This window comes from Diabrotica virgifera, chromosome 6 (genome assembly GCF_917563875.1).
Source record: "Diabrotica virgifera virgifera chromosome 6, PGI_DIABVI_V3a".
Taxonomy (NCBI): Eukaryota; Metazoa; Arthropoda; class Insecta; order Coleoptera; family Chrysomelidae; genus Diabrotica; species Diabrotica virgifera.
In genome coordinates, this window is record NC_065448.1 from 144697409 (window position 1) to 144721627 (window position 24219).

Here is a 24219-nt window from a genome sequence, read left to right on the forward strand (position 1 = left end):
GAAGGGGTGGGTCGTCTCCCCTGGCTCCCACTCCTCATCAAAATACAGGGAATACCCTAGAAAATCCTCAAAACCCAGGAAGCAGTTTCTCGAGTCAGGAGGCCCATGCCTCAACCACCCAAACATCCCAACCTCCACCGAAAGACAAAAGACCACGGAACGGCAGATACCAACCGAAAAGAGGACGTTAGTTGACCATGTCCTTTGTGATTCTTCTGTAGTTTCTCCAAGTAATCCCTTATCTTCCCTCATTGATATTGACATTAATTCATTATTAGTTAGAAAAAACAAGGATAATCGTCCATACCTTGAAATATCTATCTTAGGACATTCTTGTTTAGCTTTACTGGACACAGGGTCCAATATCTCTATTTTAGGTTCTTTAGGTCTGGAATTTCTCCAGAATTCTAATGTTAAGATAGGAATGGATGAGAGTTTGCAAGTGACTACAGCTGATGGTCAGGTCCAACCAATTTTAGGTCAGTTCACAACTGAGATTTCTGTTAGTTCATGTAAAAGGATGATTACATTTTTTGTTATACCTTCTGTTAAGAATTCAGTTATCCTAGGGATGGATTTTCTGAAAACTTTTAATAGTGAATTGAATTTTTCTGAATTTTCGTTATCTGTCTCTTCTTTTAATATCTCTTGCGTTGATGCAGGTAAAGATATGAGTAGACTTAATGCTCAGGAGTTAGAGCAGTTGAATAATGTCATCAGATCCTTCTCTTCTATCTCTTCGAAGAATCAGTTAGGCAGAACTCATCTCATCGAACATCACATTGATGTGGGTTCGTCTAAGCCCTTCAGACAATACCAGTATCCATTGCCTCAAGCCTGGCATGAGAGCTTAGTTAAGGAGGTGGATGAAATGCTTAAGCTTGGTATTATCGAGCAGAGCTCGTCCAGCTTTTGTAGTCCCTTATGGATGACAAAGAAGAAGGATGGGACTTTTCGTGTCTGTTTTGACGGACGTAAACTTAACAGCATTACGATGAATAGGGATGCCTATCCTATACCTCGTATAGATATCATCCTCACCAAGCTACAAAATGCTAAATACATTTCATCCATCGACTTAAAGAAGGCATTTCTACAGATCCCATTAAGCGAAGAGAGTAAGAAACTTACGGCTTTTGCAGTAAGTGGCAAAGGATTGTACCAGTTTACTACAATGCCTTTTGGTCTGGTGTCTGCTCCCCAGACTATGTGTAGATTAATGGATTTGGTAATAGGTCCTGCTTTAGATCCCTATTGTCAATATTATCTTGATGATATTCTAGTCATTACTCCTGATTTCGACACTCATATCTCTGTATTGCAACAGTTGTTTCAGCGTCTCAAAGATGCAAATTTGACTATTAACTTAGATAAAAGCAGCTTTTGTCGTGATTCTATTAAGTTTTTAGGATATGTTGTAGATTCTCATGGCTTACATACTGACCCTGACAAGGTGTCAGCTATTCGTGATTTTCCTGTGCCTAAAAATACCACCCAGGTCCGTCGATTGTTAGGAATGGTGGGCTATTATAAAAAGTTTGTTAAGTCTTATTCTACCTTGTTGTCCCCTATCACTGATTTGCTTCAAAATAGGAAAAAGGGAGAAAACATTGTGTGGACTCCTGAAGCTAATGAAGCTTTCATTAAAATCAAGGAGGCTCTCACCAACTCCCCAGTTATGGTAGCCCCAGATTTCACTAAGCCTTTCTATTTAATGACTGATTGTTCAAACACAGCATCTGGTGGTGTACTCTATCAAATTGTAGATGGAGAGGAACACCCTATAGCCTATACAAGCAGGAAATTAAACAAAGCCCAGAAAAATTATACTACAACCGAAAAAGAGTTGTTAGCTATAATTACTGGTATTGAGCATTTCAGATATTTTCTGGAAGGTCGTTCGTTTACGGTCATAACTGACCATAGTAGTTTGGTGTGGTTACAGAGTATGAAGAACCCATCTCCTCGTTTGGCTAGGTGGATTTTAAAATTGGCACAATATGATTATAAAATTGTTCATCGTAAAGCTGCAGGTGTAGTAGTCGCTGATGCACTATCTAGAACTTTTGATATTAACTTGTTAGATTTATCTACTTTACAACCAGATGACTGGTATCGAAAAATGTTGTATGATGTCCAGAATGTTCCAGGTAAATTTCCTGATTTTAAAGTTGAGCATGGTGTGTTGTATAAACATGTGTTAAGTTCTATGGATGCCCTTACTGGAATGTCGGAATGGAAGATAGTCGTTCCAACAGCAAATAGAGCAGAGGTTTTGGCCACCTTTCATGACCATCCTACTGCAGCTCATTTTGGCTTCTACAAAACTTACTGTCGTATATCTGAACTGTATTACTGGCCGAAGATGCGTCAGACTATTCGTAGTTATCTCGCTCGATGCAAAATTTGTGCTACGTGTAAGTCGACAAATCTTCCCCAACCAGGTTTAATGGGTAGTTATCGACGGATTGATTTTCCATTCCAACTTATATCTTTAGATCTTATTGGTCCTTATCCTAGGTCGTATAAAGGTGCTCAATATGCCTTAGTAGTTGTTGATTACTTTACAAAATTTCCTTTGGTGCATACTATGTCTAAAGCAACTACTTCAGCCATTATCAAGTATCTAGAGAATGAAGTTTTCCTAATTTATGGTGTTCCACAGATCGTGTCTTGCGATAATGGACCCCAGTTCACAGCCAAGGCTTTTCGTGATCTCATGTCTAAATATAATGTACAAAAGATCTGGTACAATGCGAACTATCATCCTCAAATTAATCATACTGAAAGAGTAAACAAATCTATCGTTACTGCTTTAAGATCATATTCATTTCCTGATCAGAGAGCTTGGGATACTCATATCCACTCTATAGTACAAGCTATCAGGACTTCTTCTCACGAAATAACCAAATGTCCTCCATCATACTTAATGTTTGGTCGTCATGTTCCTCTTTCTGGTGATTATTTTGGTAAAATCTCAGAAAATGCCACTAATTTTCCTGCAATATCAGATAAGTTACACCGCTTAGAAGATATTCAGCATCTTCCTGACATATATGTGGATGTTCGCAAACGTTTGAAAGCATCTTATGACAGAAATAAGTGCCGTTATGACCTGAGAAAGCGAGCCTTATCGTTCAGAGTCGGAGATTCCGTTCTGAAGAAAAATTTTGTCAAGTCAGATAAAGTGAATTTCCAATCTGCCAAGTTGTGTCAAAAATACATACCTTGCACTGTTATTAAGGTTATCTCCCCTTTGATTTATGAGTTGAAGGAAACGTCCACCGGCAGGAAACTAGGAAGGTTTCATGTCAAAGATTTACTTGAGGATAAGACTGTAGGTCCACATAACTTGTCTGACAATTCAGATGGTTCATCTTCAGATGAAGATTAAATTGTGAGGGCCAGTTTGTTATTTATGATCTGTTTATCTATTTTGTTTACCTGGTTAACATCTGTTGTTATGCCTTTTATCTTATTTTATCTTATATTATCTTATCTTAATGTTGGACTTGTTCATTTTGCTGTTGGTTGTCTCTTGAAAGTCCAAACTATATATCATAGGAGTGCAGGATGGATAATGGTAATTTTCCCCATCTTGAATTCTGGGTTAGATAGATATTTATAGGGATAGTTAGGAAACCGTTTCTATAATATTTTCTTTGATTGACGGTTGCATGAGCTCGTGGACCATGGCCATAAAGCTTATGCATTCACTTACTTACTGTGTCAGGGTTTAGCGTGGGTTCAGGACTGATCACCCTGGACTTGGGCACTTCACTTGGCTCAAAAATATATTAATATCTATAAGTTGTTCCTAGAGTATCTCTTAGGTTGAAATTAGAATGTGTCATGTAGAATTGGATCGTTCTGATATTCAGCAGTAAGTCAGTCTGTTTAACTTGGTTGTCATCTCCTATGCTGTTATCTTTTAAATGATTTGAGTTTTAACATATCTTATTACCGTAAGTTTGGTTACCTGTCTCTACCACTTGCTTGGATTAGTGAATGTGAGTATGTGAGTTACCTTATTTGTCTCCCTACTGAGCATTATGTTAGTAGATGTTCTTCTGCCTTAAATATGAAAAGGTAGATGTGAGTTTATCTTTACCTTTACCTGAAGTGAGTTTATCTTTACCTTTAGTTTGAGTTTATCTCGTACCTTTACCTTGATGAGTTTATCTCTTATCTATATCTTGATTGAATGTATATCTTATCTTTATCTTGATTATTTTAAAGTCCTAAGAATCTGTCCTTCTCTGTTCTTGTCGTGAGTAAAGAATTGGACCACGTCAATAGTACAGTTTAGGTATTACAGTTAGGATTTTTATTACCTTTTACCTTTTGTGCATACCCTCTACCACGAGTAGATGCGGGCTTGCCAGTATCTTTACCTTTTAGCATACCCTATACTATGCGTATAGTGCGCTTGCTAGTATCTTTACCTAGATTGTGTCTTCCTATCGCTACAAAAGCAAGTAGACGTTATGAATTATCTTTTACCTTGAGTTTTAGATGTTGATATCCGGAACCATATCATATATGTTTAGGTTTGTAGTAATGTAGTTTTAACTGGTCCTAATGAATTAGTCCCTCATTGAATTCTGGGGTGATTAATAGAATTTGTTCGCTCTAGTGTCAATGTTGGGTAAAGTTAATAGGATGCGTTTAGGTTAATTGTTGTTTATGGTTCTTAGTTATATTGTGTTAAGGGTTGTTAATACACACCTGTAATTTAGTTTTAATCATAATTTTAATCACTTGAGAATGTAGATAGTAAGTAGTGTTAAGAGTTAACTTACTCTATAAGGTTGTATAATTATATTTAGAATGTTAGTGATTAACGCGTAATTATTTGTTTTTCTCTATCTTTGGTTTTACTAAATTAAAGTAAATTATCTTGTTGAATAACTTATGTCAGTCAGTTACGTATGTCGGTTAGTTACACATCCCTTCTATGTTCTATACTTTCTGCAAGTACCATTAAAGATATCTCGCGTGGCCTCTATACTGTCTGTATGACTTCGTCCTGATTTTTGTTGTCTCCTCAGCAAATAGTATGGCTGTTGAGCCTACCAAAATTATGGTTTTATACCACAACGTTTCTCCTTTACCGTGTCCATCCTCAGGTTCGCCTAGCGTCAGTTAGTTTTGGAAAATAAAAAAAAAAAGGAAACTTGTAGAGTTTTCCTTTTTTTGCTGGAGAAGAGGGAGAATGTAGCGATCACGCTACTAATTAAATTAATTTAATTAAAATTGGATTAAAATATACCCCTCTACAAAATCCTTGGGTGACGCCCGCGAAGATCCAACTACGATTTTTCGGTGCACAGGCGCGCCAATAGAAAGAAAATCGATGATTGTCGATTTCTAGTTTAGTTGGTCACGAACTCAGAAAGAGGCAACACATCGTCATTACTTAGGTGACGGAGTTTGGGCAAAATTGGGAAAATATATAACTAAAAGACCTCGAACATCAGCCAATAACCCATACTAATAAAAATCAAGCAGTAGTTATATCTGGAGACTTATTTACAAGAAAGGAAAAAGGTTATAATACCGCCGATGTGTTGCTTTGCTCAAGTGAGTATATTGATATATTTCTCTTTATTTCTTCATTATAAAATCAAATTCACCATCCTAGATATCTCGTTCGTTATCTGTAGATATTAATTTCAGTTAAGAAATAATTTAAATGTCACATTATAAGTTATATTACGGTAAGGATATTCGTTTCCATTTGCAAAGGAACAGTCAAGGCCATATGTTTTAGTGCTAAAGTTAAATTCCAATTTCTCATTAGACTTTTTGCTCTAGGTTTTTTTGAGGTAATAATATAAAAAAGTTTTAACGAATATCAGACATGTCATGCGCATGTCCCTGCCATGTCTGATTTGAGGATTTGAATTAGTTTCAGTTTGACATGACATATGTATACCTAACCTGAGTTTTTTTGTTTTGGTTTCCAGTGCAGTGACCCTGTGCTGTCTACACATAGTGTTATAAATAATGTAATTAAATTGATAAAATTTATTTTAGATTCCGTCCCGTAGCTACTTGTCACATAGACACTTAGCCTAGTCAATTTATATAGATTGTATCATCATTTAATGTGCCATCATATAAATATGTGCCAGTTACTGTAAGCAGCTAGGGTATGGGTTACCCCTAGAGTTACTTTTGATTGGATTGGATAGTACCTATTTCACAACATCCAGGATTGGATTTATCACCACAGCAGCCCACTAGTTTTTGCCGTGCCAAGAGGAAATTCATTCCTATCTGGACCTTTTTAAATAGGACTTGTGGTTAAGATAAGTTGTTTAATCTTATTATTTACATATTTTGGGTACTCTATAGTTGCTTGCACTGTAAACTTCTTGTATGCATACAATTGAGGTAAACTAGGTACATATTTCTTGATAGATAGGGTTTTAGGTCGTTGGTTTTTTTTTAATTTAATAGAAGTAGTAGTTTCCAATAAATAAAATTAGGTCTTGTTCAATAATCATTATAAATAATAATTGTAGCTTAAAAATTTGATAGGGAAGGGGTCGTTAAAGGTTTGTCGCGGATTTCAAATAGGGAATATGTCTTGTAGGTTTTTACATTGTATATAAAGAGTAACTGACCAACTCATTTATACAACTCATTTATATCACTCATTTATATAACTCATTTATATAACTCATTATATATTTATTTATTAGTGTTTTTGCTAGGTGAGATCTTTATTATTTTTGGTAACCGTAGCGTTCTTGTTGTGGATCTCACTCTAGCGTAGTTCAATTTAGGAAATAATTACTAACTTTTTAGTTGTAAGGACTTAGTGCTATTCTGACGGACTTTTGCTTTGGATTTTGATTTTAATACCTTTGCTTGGCCAGTGATAGTGGATAATTGCTTGTTAAGTGGCCTTTGCGGTCCTATTTGATCTTTTCCCCATCCACTATCACTGTTATTACGTTGCGTTATATGTAAATTGTTAGTATTTAACATTTATTATTAATATATTTGTATGTATTAAGGTTGGTGTTTTATTTCAGTCTGTATTACCAGTATATAACATAGCAAGACAAGATCAGTATTTAGTATTTTGTATTTCAGGTGGTTGTAACCAGTGTCATAGAGTTCCCATTGTTCGTTACTTCAAAATCTCGAACCTGTCCAACTTCTTGGTTCTGAGAGCCGAGTTGTTCGTTCGAGTTGGCGCCCTTTTTTCCTTCTTCTTTCTTTGTTGTAACTCGATATTATTTTATCTCTAGCATTCTTATCTATTTTCCTTCCATTTTTGTATTAACAGTCTCATTTCCTTCCTAGTTACTATCATTTCATTACCAAATTTTCTTCTCATATCTCTAAAGCCAATATTCGGTGTATGGAAGCTAGCCCGAATACTCATACTTGAGATTTAGTGTCTCTCTGCCCTTTTGATTTTTTTTCCTTCTGAGCTAAGCCCCTCTTCTTTTGTCTTAAATCTCTTATCATTTATTTTACCCATCTTTATTCAGTTCTTCTCTTCAAAAATCTCTATACCCAGAGTCTAGAGGTTTCACTACTCTTCACAACCCAACAGGTCCCCATAACGCTCAAGTGACTGCACATTTAACATACTTTGCTCCCCTCCATAAATAATAATCATAAACATTTCAATATCCATTTCAGTACTGTTTATTTTGCCGCATTCTGTATTTATAGTAGGGGAGCGAAGTATGCTAAACGTGCAGTCACTCGAGAGCTTGAGGGACCTATTGGGTTGTAAAGAGTAGGTCCTGAAACCAAAAAAAGTTAAGTAAAGTTTTCCATTTTAGTGGGGACTTTCCATTTTTAATTTAATTTTCCATTTCCAACAATCGTTTTTTCTGATTATAGTGCCGTCTATCCATAATTTGAAAAAATGCTTCGAATAAAAGTTGCTTATTTTTACGTAAAGAATCCAAATCTGGAATGAAAATTTGGGGCTCCTATTTAAGATTTTGAAGTACCCCCACCCCACCTCCGTGGGGGTCGTGTTTGGTACCGTTCGATAGAGTTTTCAAAAATATTGATTAAGTTTATTTCGCAGTTTTTGGGTCTAATCTTTATTTTGCAAAATATCGCGGTATTTGTATTTAAAATTTTAAATTTACCCCACCCCTCCCCGTGGGGGTCACGTTTGGTATCATTCGATAGATTTTTGAAAATATTGAACACGTATTTTTTAGTTTTCCGATCTAATGTTCATTTCGCGAATTATTCGCTTTTTTGAGACAATTTTTAACTCGCCCATTTCTTGCGCCCCCAAATCGTTAGATTTTTGAAATATACACTATTTTGCATGTCCTTAACTTACCTTATCTTAATCTGACAATTTCGAAAATGCTTCCTAAGGGAGCTAGAGCTCTTTGAAGATGGCGTCTTGTAATTAGTTTTTATTAAATAACTCCAGAACGCTTTTATTGAGAAAAACGAAAACTGCTACACATATTTATCTTCCAGAGGTAAATCGATTCCATGCATTGTGAATTTCTAGTACCGGTCATAGGCGTCCGTTTTGGGTAGGGAAACAGTTATTTTATCGCATAACTGTTTTATCTTTAATTTTTAAGCATTTTTGACTATGGATTATTAAATTGTGAGGTATTATACAATTAAAAGGTACTCTTGTTTTAAGTCAATATTTTTCTTGTTTTGAATTTTCAAAAAAAAAATAAAAAAAAAAACTATTTAGAAATCCGAAAACTGGTACGTTCATTTATATTTTAGAGATGAATCAATTTCATTAATTGCGAATTTCTAGTATGGGTCATATGCGTCTGTTTTGGATAGGACAACGGTAATTTGGTAGCCTAAGATTGTTGTCTTTAATTTTTAAGCAGTTTTGACTCTAGATTATTATTAAGTTATGAGGTATTCTAGTACTAAAAGTTACTCTTGCTTTAAGTTGGTAAGATACACTGTTTTTTTTTATGAAAATTTTTTTCAATTTGTTTTTTCAAATTCAAAAACTAAAAATTTTCAAATAGATTTTTCTAGAAAAACGTGTGTCCTACCGACTTAAAACAAGAGTACGTTTTAGTACAAGAATACCTCATAAATTAATAATCTGGTGTCAAAAATGCTTAAGAGTTAAAGACAAAAAAGTTATGTTATAAAATAGCCGTTGCCCTACCCAAAACGGACGCCTATGATCGGTACTAGGTATACACAATGGATGGAATCGATTTATCTCTGGAACATAAATATACGTACCGATCTTGGTTTTTCTAAATTAAAGCGAGTATTAAAGTTTTGGAGGTATCTAAGAAAAACTAATTAAAAGACGCCATTTTCATAGATCTCTAGCTCCCCTAGCAAGTATTTTTGGACTAGGTGAATTGAGCTAAATTGTCTTAAAATTATCTGAAGAATCTCCTGTTTTCGTTTGTCGGTAGAGTTTATGGGCACCCTGTATATCATACTAGTGACGTCATCCATCTAGGCGTGATGACGTAATCAATAATTTTTTGTATTGAGAGTAGGGGTCGTGTGATAGCTTAGGTTAGGTGATAGGTTACTTGGAAGGTTGTTTAATTCCTTATTTATTAATGTAATATAACCATTGATACAGAGTGTGCAAAAAAATTTTTATTAAATTAATTCAGACAAACACAATAATGTATATAATTTATTTAATTCAAAATACATTTTACTGCTATCACAAGACAGAGAAAAAATGTTTATTTAACAAATAAATTTGTTTTTCGTTTATATTCAAAGTTAAAGCTGCCCCACCTGGTTTTTACCAGTTTGAATAATTAATTTAGGCGAAAAGTAATGTTTGCTTGTTAAATAAACATATTTTCTGACAGCAGCAAAATGTATTTTGACCTAATGAAATTATATTTATACATGCATCTTGTAGCGTAAATTAATTTAATTCAGAAATTATTTTTGGCCACCCTGTAAAATTAATTATGCTAATGTTTGTATTACTGAATAGAGAATTACATAACCCTTGTAACGAGCTAGCACACGACCCCTATTGTCATTTAAAAATAATCTTCGATTAGGTACCTTATCATACCCAGGGAGATGACATCAATAGTATGATATGTATGCCAAAAAATAATAATTTAAAAGTAAAAACGGACCTGTTTCGAGATTTATCTCCAAAATTAATTTATTCCAACCTAAACGTCCTCACTGTGTAGTACTATTTTAACTCAAGGTTTTAAGCTAAATTATATAAATAGACTAGGGCGCATCTGTAAAAATATTAGTACATTTGGACGTTGAGAGGTGACTCAAATTTTTTTGCAGAAATTGCTTGAAAATAACTCAAATAATAATATTTGAGTTATCCTCCCTCTCAAAAAGGTCCGGAACATTGTTTAAATAATTAAAATGTCAAAAAATGAAGGAAATATTCGATTTTTTTCTTCGTTTTTTAATTATAATTTTAAAAGTATTCATTTCCGAGAAAAGTTGTACTAAGATAAAAGTTGCGTAATTAAATTTCCTACAATACAGAATTATTTAAAAATTTAAAAAATAGTCACCCTTGTTGCAAAACATCAATAATTGCGAAAAAACCGTACAAAAACAAGTATTCGCATTTTACGTTTTTCAAGCATTTATGCTACACTTAGGACTTTTATATTCCACTCAGAAAAACTTAATGATACAGTAAACAATAATAAAAATTTCATTAAGATCGGTGTAATAGATTTTGCAAAATAAATTTTGCAATCCAGCTTTCGCAAAAAAAATTCATTTTTTCAAAATGTTACAGGACTGAAAATAAAGCAGATAGCAAGTTGAAATTTTTTTTGCGTATAGAAGTGTACTGTAACTTTCATTTCCAATTTGCAAAATTAAAATCGATTAACTACCACGCCGTCAGGAATTTTTTTTAAATAAACATTAGTTATTGGTGCTACGCGCAGGACAGCGGATAGTTTGCTCTGATTGGGCATTCCAATGACCTTTGATAATGATTGATACATTTTAATTTTTATTACATTTCGATATAAATAAATAAATTTGCTTATTGCAAAATGAAAACACATACTCTATCTTTTGAAATAACACTTTTTTTAGCAAAAGCTTTCTTTGCTCATATATTTTAACTTAGAGAATAAAAGTTTATTATTTTTAAACATATGCAATTGTTTAAACAATATTTCACAAACAATAGTAAAATTAGTTTGATTTTTGTGGAATTAAAATATTAAAATACAACAAAATATAGAGTAAGAAAATAATATATTAGATAAAGATTGGAAGAAATTTTGGTGGAAATCAACTTGTGTGAATCGAACACCGCTGTCCTGCGCGTAGCACCAAAAATTAATCTTTATTTAAAAAATTTCCTGACACCGCGGTAATTAATCGATTTTAATTTTGTAAATTACAAATGAAAGGTACAGCACATTTCTATAAGCAAAAAAACTTCAACTTGCTATCTGCTTTATTTTCAGTCCTGCAACATTTTAAAAAACTGATTTTTTTGCGAAAGCTGTATTGCAAAATTTATTTTGCAAAATCTATTAAACCTATGTTAATGAAATTTACAGTGTTGTTTTATTATGTAATAAAGTTTTTCTGGGTAAAATATGAAGGTCCTAAGTGTAGCGTAAATGGTTAAAAAACGTAAAATGCGAATACTTATTTTTGTATGTTTTTTTTTCGCAATTATTGCTATTTTGCAACAAGGGTGACTATTTCCTAAAGTTTTAACCAGTTCTGTATTGTAGTAAATTTAATTACGCAACTTTTATGTCAGTACAACTTTTCTCAGAAATGAACAGATTTAAAGTTATAATCAAAAACCAATAAAAAAATCGAATTTTTCCTTCATATTTTAACATTTTGATTATTTAAACAATGTTCCGGACTATTTTGAGTGGGAGGATAACTCAAAATATTATTATTTAAGTTATTTTCAAGCAACTTCTGCAAAAAAATTTGAGTCACCTCTCAACATCCATCTCAAAACAGATGAGTGCTGGACTAAAAAAAAAATTGAAAATAGTTATTCATTTTTGATAAATTATATGTTTTAATATAATGCTTATTTTATTTGTCGAATTTTTAAATTTTTAGCACCTGTAGTGCCACGTGTTTAACACAGAAATATAAAATTGTGACAAAAACTGTCTTGAGAAAGTAACTATTTAAAGTCATTGATGATTAGATGAAAAGCTAAAATAAAAGTTCTATTTTTTAATGTTCAGACATATAATGATCATTTAGTTATTGATTGTCCAAACCGATATAAACGTGGTAAATTAAGACGGGTAATAGGTGCTAGAAAATTTTATTAACACCGACATGATCAAAGGTTATATAATATATTATTTTGTATCATTTTGTCAATCAAAGATAGAATAAAAATTTTATTTTTTTTAATATAACGCGGGCACATAAATTTGATACACCCTGTATATTGATTTGTAACTATTTATTATAAGTTAGTTTTTAAGCAGTGGGTTTATCCTTAATGAGTTTTCCCTGAAAAATTAAAGACATTAGTAAATAAAGTGATATGAATAGACAATTTGTTTCAGAATGATAATTTTAAAACGTTTGCTTTGTTACTTGCGAGGCCAAAAGCCACAGATAATTATTATATTTAGAAAAATAAGGTAGAGAAAGTTGGAATTTTAAGTATCTTTGTTCAAGCCCCAAGTTAATTTGTAGAATTCCCGAAAAGTAATTATGATGAGTAGAAGTATTTGTTTGAAAGGATGCATGGGTTTTTTGAATGAAAAAAGTGGAATGGGGATGAGAGAAGGGTGAATGTTCAGATATTTTGGAAAAGGAGATTATTGTGTGACCGGCATCCGACAAGAGCAGTCAAAGTTTTCGTGAGTAGTTGAGAAGCAAGTACTAGTGGTTGTTTGATGGTGAGGAGTGTAGCTGAAAAGTGGAACGAGAGACAGATCAAATTGAGAAGAAATACCTCTTTGATTCTGTAAAGTCCAAGAGAGTAAGTTACAAGAACTATAGTTATTAAAATCATTTGTGACACCAAGTAAAAAAGATACTTGAGTCTCAGGAGATTGTTATTGTGAGAGAGAGAGAGAGGAGAGGATTTTGGAGTTTTTTGAACGAGTACTGGTTAAAAGAGGCCATGGCTCGTGTTTTGGAGAAATAGTTGCTGGTATGCTGCTGGATTGATGCTGAGAACGGAGAGGGCCTTGACGGGTAGCCTAACATAATCAACAAGGAAGAGCTGTTTGGGTCAAGAGGAGACATCATTGTGTGTGAATCAAAAGGTCACTCAATAACTTATGTGATAGATTTTCTTTATGTTCAGAAGTTAATTTTTTTGCGTAAAAGCATATGAACTAAGATTCCAACATTTCAAAAATTTAATAGGAAGTATAAGTAGTTTTGCGAATACCCAAATTTGTTTGTTTAGCTTGTTTTATCAATGGTATCAAGAACAAACCGATAAATATTTGTTGAATTAAAATTAATTTATGTGGTACAGGATTTAATTGATAAATTTTCAGAGTATTGCTTTTGATAATAAAAGATATTTGTATGTGCTTATTTATGGTATTTCTATTTATTTCCTTTTCCTATTTTATCCCGATAAGGATCAACGAAGAAATACTGAAACCACGAGAAAGGATAAGTATAACCTAAGATAATTTAGTTATTTTTTTGTATGATAAAAATGCACCATGAGATTTTTCTTAATTTTTATGTATGATTTGCGACAATTGAATAATTAATTAAATAAATACTAATTAATATAAAAGTAAGAGAAAGCAGATCATAACAATATTTTATAGATAAATGTCTCGTTTGACCTGTATAAAGCCTCTGTTTGGTCTAGGAGTTATACTCCGCTGCACCGCTAATAATCAATTGTTAAAACTTTTTAAACTTTGTTTACTGAGCTTTATCGCGATTTTCATGACTACTATACAATAGGAGAATGGTTTGAAAGATCAGTGTGTCTCAAAGTGCGATGAAGGGCTATGTTGGGCTGGGCGTTTCACTACGAAACAAGGTCCCAAACCGCCAGCTACGACAAACATCAGAAGTGGCTGATGCGGCAGACAGAAAAGCAACACTGAAATTGAACTGGGCAGGTCACGTGGCTCAAATGAGGTATAAGAGATGGACAAAGCGGATACTGGAATGAAGACCAAGAGATGATGCCTACCGAAGCAGAGGTCGTCCACCAACACGTTGGACTAATGATCCAAAACGTTGAAATAGATGGAAAATTATGAGGGAGATCTGTGTCCAGCAGTGGACAAGCTAAGATCAAATGATGGTGATACAATAGTTGCTTTGCATTTCTGGGAGTAACATCTGTAAAGAGATGTAGTTTCCTAGTTTCCGACTGACTGAAGCTCCTCGTTCTTTTTTAGATTGTTTGTTTCATTTTGGTCCATTTTAGTCCACGAGAAGCTAGAGAATGGACGATAATTCCTGGCAGAGCCCCGCATGATGACAGAATTGTAATAAAAATGACGCCGACCTTTCACTGGACCAAACAGAGAGTCTGGAGAAAAGTTAATTAGTGAAACCAACAATGTATTAGGAAATTTAATTAAAAATATTGAAGATATTAGTAATGACTAAACTAGCATAAAATAATTCTTAGTGCTTTTCTAAAGTTTTTATCTTCAAAATAACATCTTTTAAATAACCATTTATTAAATTTTGTTATTGAACACTAAGTTATAACAGAAAACGGGTTGCATTTACATATACAACTACTTGTTCCTAATTAATTATTCTCCCGTATAATTCAGGTGTTATATTTATTTAAAACAAGTAATGATCAAGAGGTAAAAATCAGATGTAAAGTAGAAATTTATGGTATCAGTATTAAACAAATAATGGAAATAAAATACCTTAGAATTACATTGACAAGCTACGGAAACCTGGACAAAGAAGTGAGAAATCAAGTATGTACTTACAAAAGGCAAATAAATTGGCAGGATATTTCAATACCACTATAATATGGCGAAACCGACATATTTATTAACACTGAGTGAAATCAAGAATTTATAAAGCCAATGTAAGTCCAATAATGACATACGAATCAGAAACAAGACCCGAATAACCACATAAGCAGAATAAGGGAGACACGTGTGGTCAAAATAGCAAGAGATAAATTATTAATCACCAATCGGTAGAAGAATTATCGGTCGACCGCGTAAAAGATGGAGTGACAACCTTCCATAGAGGTATCTATCCGCCAATGAACAAGCAGAATTGCTTATAAAGACAAAGAAGAAAAAGAAGAAGAAGGATAAGAATAAGAAGAACTAAAAAGAAGTAATGGTCATTTTTAGGTTGATATTCAATGAAATTTTTAATAAATGAGCTGAAAGGGACTGTACATACCTGGAGCTGTAAAATATTCAATATATAAAGCGGCAAAAATTAATATAGCACTAACGTTCAAACATGTTATAACTGCTCTAAATATATTATTAATTCTATGTCCTATAGTTGGATACATTTTATATGAAAGTATTACCTAAAATAGAAATTATATATTATTTAAATCTTGAATGGGTTCTTCATTTACATATTATTCATTTATATATACTTCATTTATATATTATTTCTCTATAAAATAATACCACTGGTGACACGTTTGTTCTCTCATCACTGTAATTCTCCCATCAGGAACAAACACAAAGTAGATGCCCAATTGAACAATACAATACAATGAGAATGATTGCTGGCGTTATCAAATCAACCCCTACTCAATGGCTCCCAGTACTGATCCACATTTCACCACCCAAACTACGACGCATACAAGCACTCACTAGTGAGTACAGAAAGATAGTTGATAACGAGATCCTGCCAATCCATCAAGAGATATATGCTGCCAACGGTAACCGTCTACGCTCCAAACGACCGCCAATAAAATCAGTAAAGGTTTCTGTGGAAAATGAGTTCAATTTAATGAGCATATGGACTCGAGAATGGATAGAACAACAAAATAACAAATTACCCTGCATCACACAAACCACCAGGTTTTGACTTACCACGACTATGCTGAACCTGATCAGAACACAACACGGCAGATGTGTTTACATGATGCACAAATGGGGTAAACGATCATCCCCATTCTGTGACTGCGGAAACCCACAAACCATCTGTCACATCACAGAACAGTGTCCCACAAGATTATATCATGGCACGTCAGTGGATTCCCTAATGGCCACTCTAGAGTCGATAGACTAAATAAATAAGCTAGATGTTTGTTTGTAAACCTATGTATTATGTTTTCATACAAAATATATGTAAACGTAAATGTGTCAAGTGCCATACGATTATTAAAAAATAACCGTGCTGGACAGGCGGGTAGTGAGATGCAACCTGATAAATCTCCCTCGACCTTCTTAGCTCCGGCAATTCGTTGGCTTGCAAATTTTAGAAGCCACGAATGGTGTAACCAGATGATTAGTTCTAATAAAGTTTTATTTTCAATAGTATTAATATTAAAAGTAAAACTTTCGTTCATATTTAGCAGATGCGACCACGGCATCCATGTCCAGGCCCGCTGAGAGGGGGTACACCCGGTACATTTTACCGGGGCTAGGCGATATAAGGGGCCCGGCGTCGACCAGACCAAAGACGTAATTTTTCCAGTTTTTTTTTTGGCTTCTCACTTTATGTGCATAATGCATTTTGTTAATACTCAGCTATATTTAATATTAAATATTACCTTTACCTCTATTTTGAAATATAGGGCATATTATTGAGGCGACTGATAATTTTGAGCCCGACGCAATATTTCGCTGTGACATATTTAATATTGTCATAGATTGTATCATAAGTAACTTAACCAGAAAATTTAATGCGGCAATTGAAATTCATTCGCTATTTACCATTTTATAGACATTCTGAGATGAAGATAACACCAATATTAATAAAAAAATAAGACAAGAAAAAAGATAGGAAATTAAAAAAATAAAAAAATAAAGCGAGTTTTATAAAGAAGACGATAGAGTCTTCAGAGTCTCTGTGGAGACGATAGAGATATAAGGAGAATATTTGTGAATCTCAACTTTCTCCAATAGATTTACTTAAGAGGATCGGTACGTATTTTCGGCTGCAATGCTATTCAAATGGGGATTAATTTTTTTCGAATCCTGAGAAAACTAGTAAGTATTTTTGAAAAATTTAAACGCAGAATGAAAGATCACGTTATTAGCGAGGGCAGAAAGTCCCTGAGAACTTCTATAATGTTTATTTTAATAAGTTACAGGGGTGAAAAACTAAGAGAAAATTTAGTGTGATTTTTAATTTCAAATATATCATTCAAAATAAACTTTTTATTTATTCTAAGGGACTTTCGGCCCTCGGTAATAATTTACTCTTTCATTCTGCGTTTAAATTTTTCAAAAATATTTATTGGTTTTTTCAGGATTCGAAAAAAATAAACACAATGCCGTGGTAATATTTTCCAAATCTATCTTTGTCTTACAACGCACTCAGCCGAATATAATATTGTCAGCATATATTGTCAGTCAGACACTGACAATCAGTGACAATTTTAAATATTTGACATTGCATCGGGAATATGTTGAGTTATTGATTAAATATTATTGAAATATAGTGTATTTGATAAATAATTGATTTGTTGTACAAATAAATTATTACAATCACTGAATACATAGTTAGTGAAAAAATTATCACATTTATTAACTGAATTACTAATTTCCAATTATAAAAATAACAGTTATCCAAGAACATTCAAAACCCATCTCTTTAAATTAATGATGACATTTTCAAGTAGAATGACATTCTAGTAATGTTTACATATCCATACCAGTGTGAATTTTACTACACGTAATTTGCCGTGTAAAGAGAGAAAAAGTAGGGATACACGTAAAATATTTGCGAATTATGTACCCATAGCCTTAATAAAATTAAACATCCCAAATTGGAATCATTATTTCCTGACGTCGTTATAGCATCAAGAATATTTTGCACATTACCGGTGGTAGTCGCAAAAGGGAAAAGATCCTTTAGTTTTCTTTCTCGCATAAAAAATACTATGAGATCTACAATGAAACGGGATCGGGTAACTCGCCTAGCAGCTTTGTGCATTGAGAATGATTTGGTAAAATCCTGCGATTTTTCGAAAACTATAGCCATTTTTGACAATCAAAAAACTCGAAAAGCACCGGTATTTTAAATATTTTCACTATTATAAAAATATAATAAAAATTTCATAAAAGTTATATTTGAAATGCTTCTTATTATTTATTAGTGATAATTTTATTTCTATAAAAATTTAACAATTTTTTGCGCTATTTATTTTTTCCGGGGGCCCGCTTTTCACTTCTTACCGGGGCCCGCTCATCCCTCTCGGCATCCCTGTCCATGTCATCATGATCTTTCTTTTATGAACCGAAGCTGACGGCCTGAATTTTAGTTGTTCAGAGAAAATCAAATATGCATATGCGCCCTCTGAGGAAACCCTAATAAGGGTAGAAACTAGTTAGAGTGCTTTTGGCGCTCTCTGAAAAAACTGAAGTAGACGGCTCATGTTTCGGTTCACAACGAAATTATTATTTATTTTAATTATATTAAATCATTACAATTAAGTAAACTATATTCCTATAAATTTAGTTCGGTAACCGTTAAAATATTTGGAGACTCAAATTTCAGGTCGGGAAAATATTTTTATTTGGCAAACATTTTTGAAGCGTAAAATTTGTAACAATAATTTTTAGAAAGGAGGAATTAAAAAACTGCATCTGAAAAATAGAAATTCTCTTACCTGAATGACTTGGTAAATAGCTCCACACCCGAAACAACTAAAAGCTCCAAGGTTATGTACTATAAAGGTCTCAGAAACTTGAAAATTTGCGACAATTAAACAACCAAAAATGCTAACATATCCAACATATAATCCTGCTTTATTTATTTTCCTTAAAGTCGGTGAATAGTTGTTTTTTCTTTGTACCTCTTGTAAATATCGATATCTTACGTAGACTATAATCAGTACTAAAAATGACGAGAGAGTATTATAATAGCTTAAAACTTTAAATTAAAAATATACATTTAAATATACACGGTGTCCAGAAACTCTACCGACAAACGAAGACAGGAGATTGATTCTTCAGATAATTTTAAGATAATTTAACCCAATTCACTTAGTCCGAAAATGCTTCCTAAGGGAGCTAGAGCTCTTTGAAGATGGCGTCTTGTAATTAGTTTTTCTTAAATACCTCCAGAACGCTTCTATTAAGAAAAACAAAAATTGGTACGCGTATTTACCTAAAAGATATAAAGCTGATCCATTCATTGCATATTTCTAGTACCGATCATAGGCGTCCGTTTTGGGTAGGGCAACGATTATTTTATCGCATAACTTTTTTATCTTTAACTTTTATGCATTTCTGACACTGGATTATGAAATTTTGAAGTATTCTAGTACTAAAAGATACTCCTGTTTTAAATCGGTAGGACACACCGTTTTCTAGAAAAATCGATTTTAAAATTTTTCGCTTTTTAAATAAAAAAAATTTTTTCAAAAAAAAACTGTTTAGAAAGACGAAAACTGGTACATTTATTTATATTCCAGAGATAAATCGATTTCATTAATTGCGAATTTCTAGTACTGGTCATAGGCGTCCGTTTTGGGTAGGTCAACAGTTATTTTGTAGCATACCTCTTTTGTCTTGAATTTTTGAGCATTCTTGACACTAGATTATTAAATTATGAGGTATTCGAGGACTAAAAGTTACTCTTACTTTATGTTGGTAAAATACTTCGTTTTTTGTTGAAAAGTTCTTTTAATTTTTTTTTTCAAATTCCAAAAACGAAAAACTTTCAAATCGATTTTTCTAGAAAACGGTGTGTCCTACCGACTTAAAACAAGAGTACCTTTTAGTACTAGAATACCTCAAAATCTAATCATCCGGTGTCAAAAATGCATAAAAGTTAAGGACAAAAAAGTTATGCGATAAAATACCCGTTGCTCTACCCAAAACGGACGCCTATGACCGGTACTAGAAATTTGCAATGGATGGAATCGATTCATCTCTGAAAAGTAAATAAGCATACCAATTTTCGTTTTTCTAAATAGAAGCGTTCTGGAGGTGTTTAAGAAAAACTAATTTCATGGCGCCATTTTCAAGGAGCTCTAGCTCGCTTAAGAAGCATTTTCGGACTAGATGAATTGGGTTAAATTGTCTTAAAATTATCTGAGGAATCTCCTGTCTTCGTTTGTCGGTAGAGTTTCTGGACACCCTGTATACTCTTATTCAATTCAAAGAATCTGAAACCTCTCGGTATAGGCGTACCGTATTAGGCACACCCCTAATTTAAGGCTTAGAAATCGAAAAACCGACCATGATAGGTGAATGGCAAATTTTGATCATAATTTTTGTGGTTTCGAGGTCGCTGAATCCGAATATGAAGTTTATTTTTATCTAGAGTTGGTGTGGTGGAACATGTTCAAAAATCAAATTTTATGCAAAAATGCAAAAAATCAATTTTGATGATTTCTCATATTTACCTCGCTGTATCTTTGGTCACTGCAAATATTTCCTTCTGAAAATTTTACTGTGTCATCTTTAAAGTATTTAAATAATAATTAGATTTGTTCAAAATATCTCAAAGAAATTAAAAGTGGAGTTGTTAGTTTTTAAATATTTTGCCGTCAGATTTCGTTAGTTTTATGTTAACTAAAAAAAGTTAAGTGACAAACTTTTTAATTTATAATTTTTACCAACTCAGCATTAAAACGTGAGTGATAAAGAAGTTTTCTGAAAAATTTCAAGTCAAAATAGGCAACAGGAAAAAGTTATGTGACTTTATAGACGAGTGGCACTCCGCCAAAAAAACGCTTAGGTCTCGAGATACTGACCACGGCGTGGTGAATGGCTAATTTTGGTCTTACTTTATGTTTTTGATGATGCTGAACACGAAAATGAGATTTATTTTGAATTTTAGATGGGAGAACATTGTCAAAATCGCAATTTTACCCTAAAATTAAAAAAAATGAAATCACGATTTTCTTAACATTCCGCAACTAACATAGATTTTCTGAACATTAAAGCTAACATTGGATCTCAGAGACCGACATAAAAAATGTTTCCATTGACACACTTTCAAGCGTAGGATTGTGTTTACTCCCTGAAGGAGTAAAATTAAACATAAATGATACCTATTTTTAAGTTAGTAAACCTCTTTAACATTAGCAAAGTACCAAAGAAAATAAAACAATCACATAACATCTGATTTGTCAAAAACAACCTAAATATTTCCATTGCTGTTTTTTTGTACCTAGGTTCACTTTTTACCCCTGGCAATTGGGTAACTAAATTATCAGCACTTGTTTGCACGGTCTTTCGTTAATCTAAATTTTTTTTTTCATCGAGTAGATCACGGGTATATAACATCTGATTTGTCAAAAACAACCTCAATATTTCCATTGCTGTTTTCTTGTACCTAGGTTCACTTTTTACTCCTGGCAATTGGGTTACTAAATTATCAGCACTTGTTTGCACGGTCTTTCGTTAATCTAAATATTTTTTTTCATCGAGTAGATCATGGGTCCAACATGGGTCCAACAGGGGTCTCTGAGACAAGATTTGCTGATAATTGCATAATTATTTGACACTGAAGACTCAAACTTTAACACTAAAAGCAGGCACCTAAATCAGGCAGCTACTGATGGCGGCGAAGATTCATAACGAACGATTTGGATATAATCGTAAAAACTCTAACTGGTCGGTCTCACAGACCCAATGTTAGTCACGGAAGGTTACAATTAAAAGTTGTACCATTTCTTTTTTCTATAAAGTGTTTTGTTCTTTGTACTCTATATTTTAACATAAACTTGATTAAAAAGCTAAATATCAAATTTTGTCACTCAACTTTTGCGATTAAACTTTGCAATTGAGGAATCTGCACTTTTTGCTTTAAACAATTTATAACTTTTCTTATAATAAGACAGCTAGATAGAAACAGGTCCCACTATCTTCACAAAGATGAGAAATATATACTGTAAAAATTTCAGAAAAATGTATTAAAATGGAACAGAGTTGTAGCGAGGTAAACACAAAAAAACTTGATTTCATTTTTTAATATTTTTAGGGTAAAATTGCGATTTTGACAATGCCCCCTTAAAATAAAGCTAATTTTCGTTTTCAGAACTACCACACCGTGGTCAGTATCTCGAGAAATAAGCGTTTTTCTGTGGATGCTATACAATGTGCAACTTCTCTCACTACTTACATACATTCAAAACGAACAATTTCTCAGGATGCGAGAAAAGTCGGCCATTGTAGTAAGAAATATTTTTTCTCACGGGTTCCATACGTAGAATCGCGGTTTCCATGGTAACATGCACAATACAAACACAAATATTTTTAACTATTTATAATGGGAAATAAGCCACAATATTATTAAAAAACGTTAATAAAAATAATTTTTTAATAATATTGTGGCTTATTTCCCATTATAAATAGTTAAAATTGTAAAAATGCCACAAGAAAATAGCTTCAGAACAAATATTTTTGTCAAATAAAATGTGTCAAATCAAAACTTACGAGGAATTACCTTTCAAAACTGTTCAAATATAACTGGTAACTATAATTTTATATAAATACATATATATTAGTCGGAGAGATAGAAGCGGATTTTGTGCATGATAAGTAATATGGAAAAACTATACGGGGATATGTTGAATTAGTTGTGTACATGACTTTCACCAACGGCCGGAAACCAGAGTTGGGGCCGAGGGTAGTTATAAGGGGTCAAAGTCGGGGATTTTATTATTTTTTTTATGACGCTCATGATCGAGATAGTGCACCAAAATTTGGGAATAAGTAGGTCATGATGTAACTAAGTAAAATCTCTAGGGGCGGAACGCTGCGTGGCCGACAAAGGGGTGGGGGTAGGGGTGAATATAAAAAATATAAAGGGTTTTTTGCGACGTTTGCGATTGAGATAGTCGACCAAAATTTGGGAATAAGTAGATCATGACATTACTAAGTAAAATCCCCAGAGCCGGAAACCAGAGTTGGGGATGACGGTAGTTATAAGGGGTCAAAGTCGCCGTTTTTATTATTTTTTTTTGTGACGCTCATGATCGAGAGAGTGCACCAAAATTTGGGAATAAGTAGGTCATGACGTAACTAAGTAAAATCTCCAGGGGTGGCACTCTGCGTGTCCGACAAAGGGGTGAGGCAGGGGTGAATACAAAAAATATAAGGGGTTTTTTGCGACGTTCGTGATTGACAGAGTGCACCAAAATTTGGGAATAAGTAGACCATGACATAACTAAGTTAAATCCTCAGAGCCGAAAACCAGAGTTGGGCATATGGGTAGTTATAAGGGGTCAAATTCGCCGTTTTTGTTATTTTTTTTTGTGACGCACATGATCGAGATAGTGCACCAAAATTTGGGAATAAGTAGGTCATGAGGTAACTAAGTACAATCTCCAGGGGTGGAACGCTGCGTGGCCGATAAAGGGGTGGGGTAGGTGTAAATATAAAAAATGTAAGGGGTTTTTTGCGACGTGCTAGATTGAGATAGTGCACCAAAATTTGGGAATAAGTAGACCATGACTTAGCTAAGTAAAATCCCCAGAGCCAGAAACCAGAGTTGGGGATGAGGGTAGGTTTAAGGGGTCAAAGTCGCAGTGTGTATTATTTATTTTGTGACCCGGCATAACATTTGTCCCCCACGCAGCGTTCCGCCCCTGGAGATTTTACTTAGTAATGTCATGATCTACTTATTCCCAAATTTTGGTGCACTATCTCGATCACGAACGGCAAAAAAACCCCCATATATTTTTATACTCACCCCTGCCTACCACCCCTTTGTACCCCAAGCAGCGTTCCGCCCCTGAAGATATTACTTAGTTACGTCATAACCTACTTACTCCCAAATTTTGGTGCACTATCTCCATCATGAGCGCCACAAAAAAATAATAAAAACCGCGAATTTTACCCCTTATAACTACCCTCGTCCGCCACTCTGGTTTCCGTCTCTGGGGATATTACTTAGTTATGTCATGGTCTACTTATTTCCAAATTTTGGTGCACTCTCTCAATCACGAATGTCGCAAAAAACCCCTTATATTTTTTTATATTCACCCCTGCCCCATCCCTTTGTCGACCACGCAGCGTTTCACTCCTGGAGATTTTACTTAGTTACGTCATATCCTACTTATTCCCAAATTTTGGCGCGTTATATCGATCATGAGCGTAAAAAAAAAAATAATAAAAAACGGAATTATGTTCC

The 24219-nt window shown here is 33.6% G+C and overlaps 1 protein-coding gene across 2 annotated transcripts in view; it reads right to left on the bottom strand.

Annotated features, from left to right (window-relative positions):
- The window catches only part of LOC126886907 (DNA damage-regulated autophagy modulator protein 1-like), a 110952-nt gene that overhangs the window by 58857 nt on the left and 27876 nt on the right, over positions 1–24219 (bottom strand). Inside the window, exons 3-4 of one of the 2 annotated variants that reach the window (XM_050654059.1) lie at positions 18740–18966; positions 15340–15475 (exon numbers count right to left, since the gene is read on the bottom strand). In XM_050654059.1, the coding sequence (XP_050510016.1) occupies positions 15340–15475; positions 18740–18966 (363 nt within the window). The remainder of the gene's footprint in view (positions 1–15339; positions 15476–18739; positions 18967–24219) is intronic. The other variant, XM_050654058.1, reaches the window with a different exon arrangement.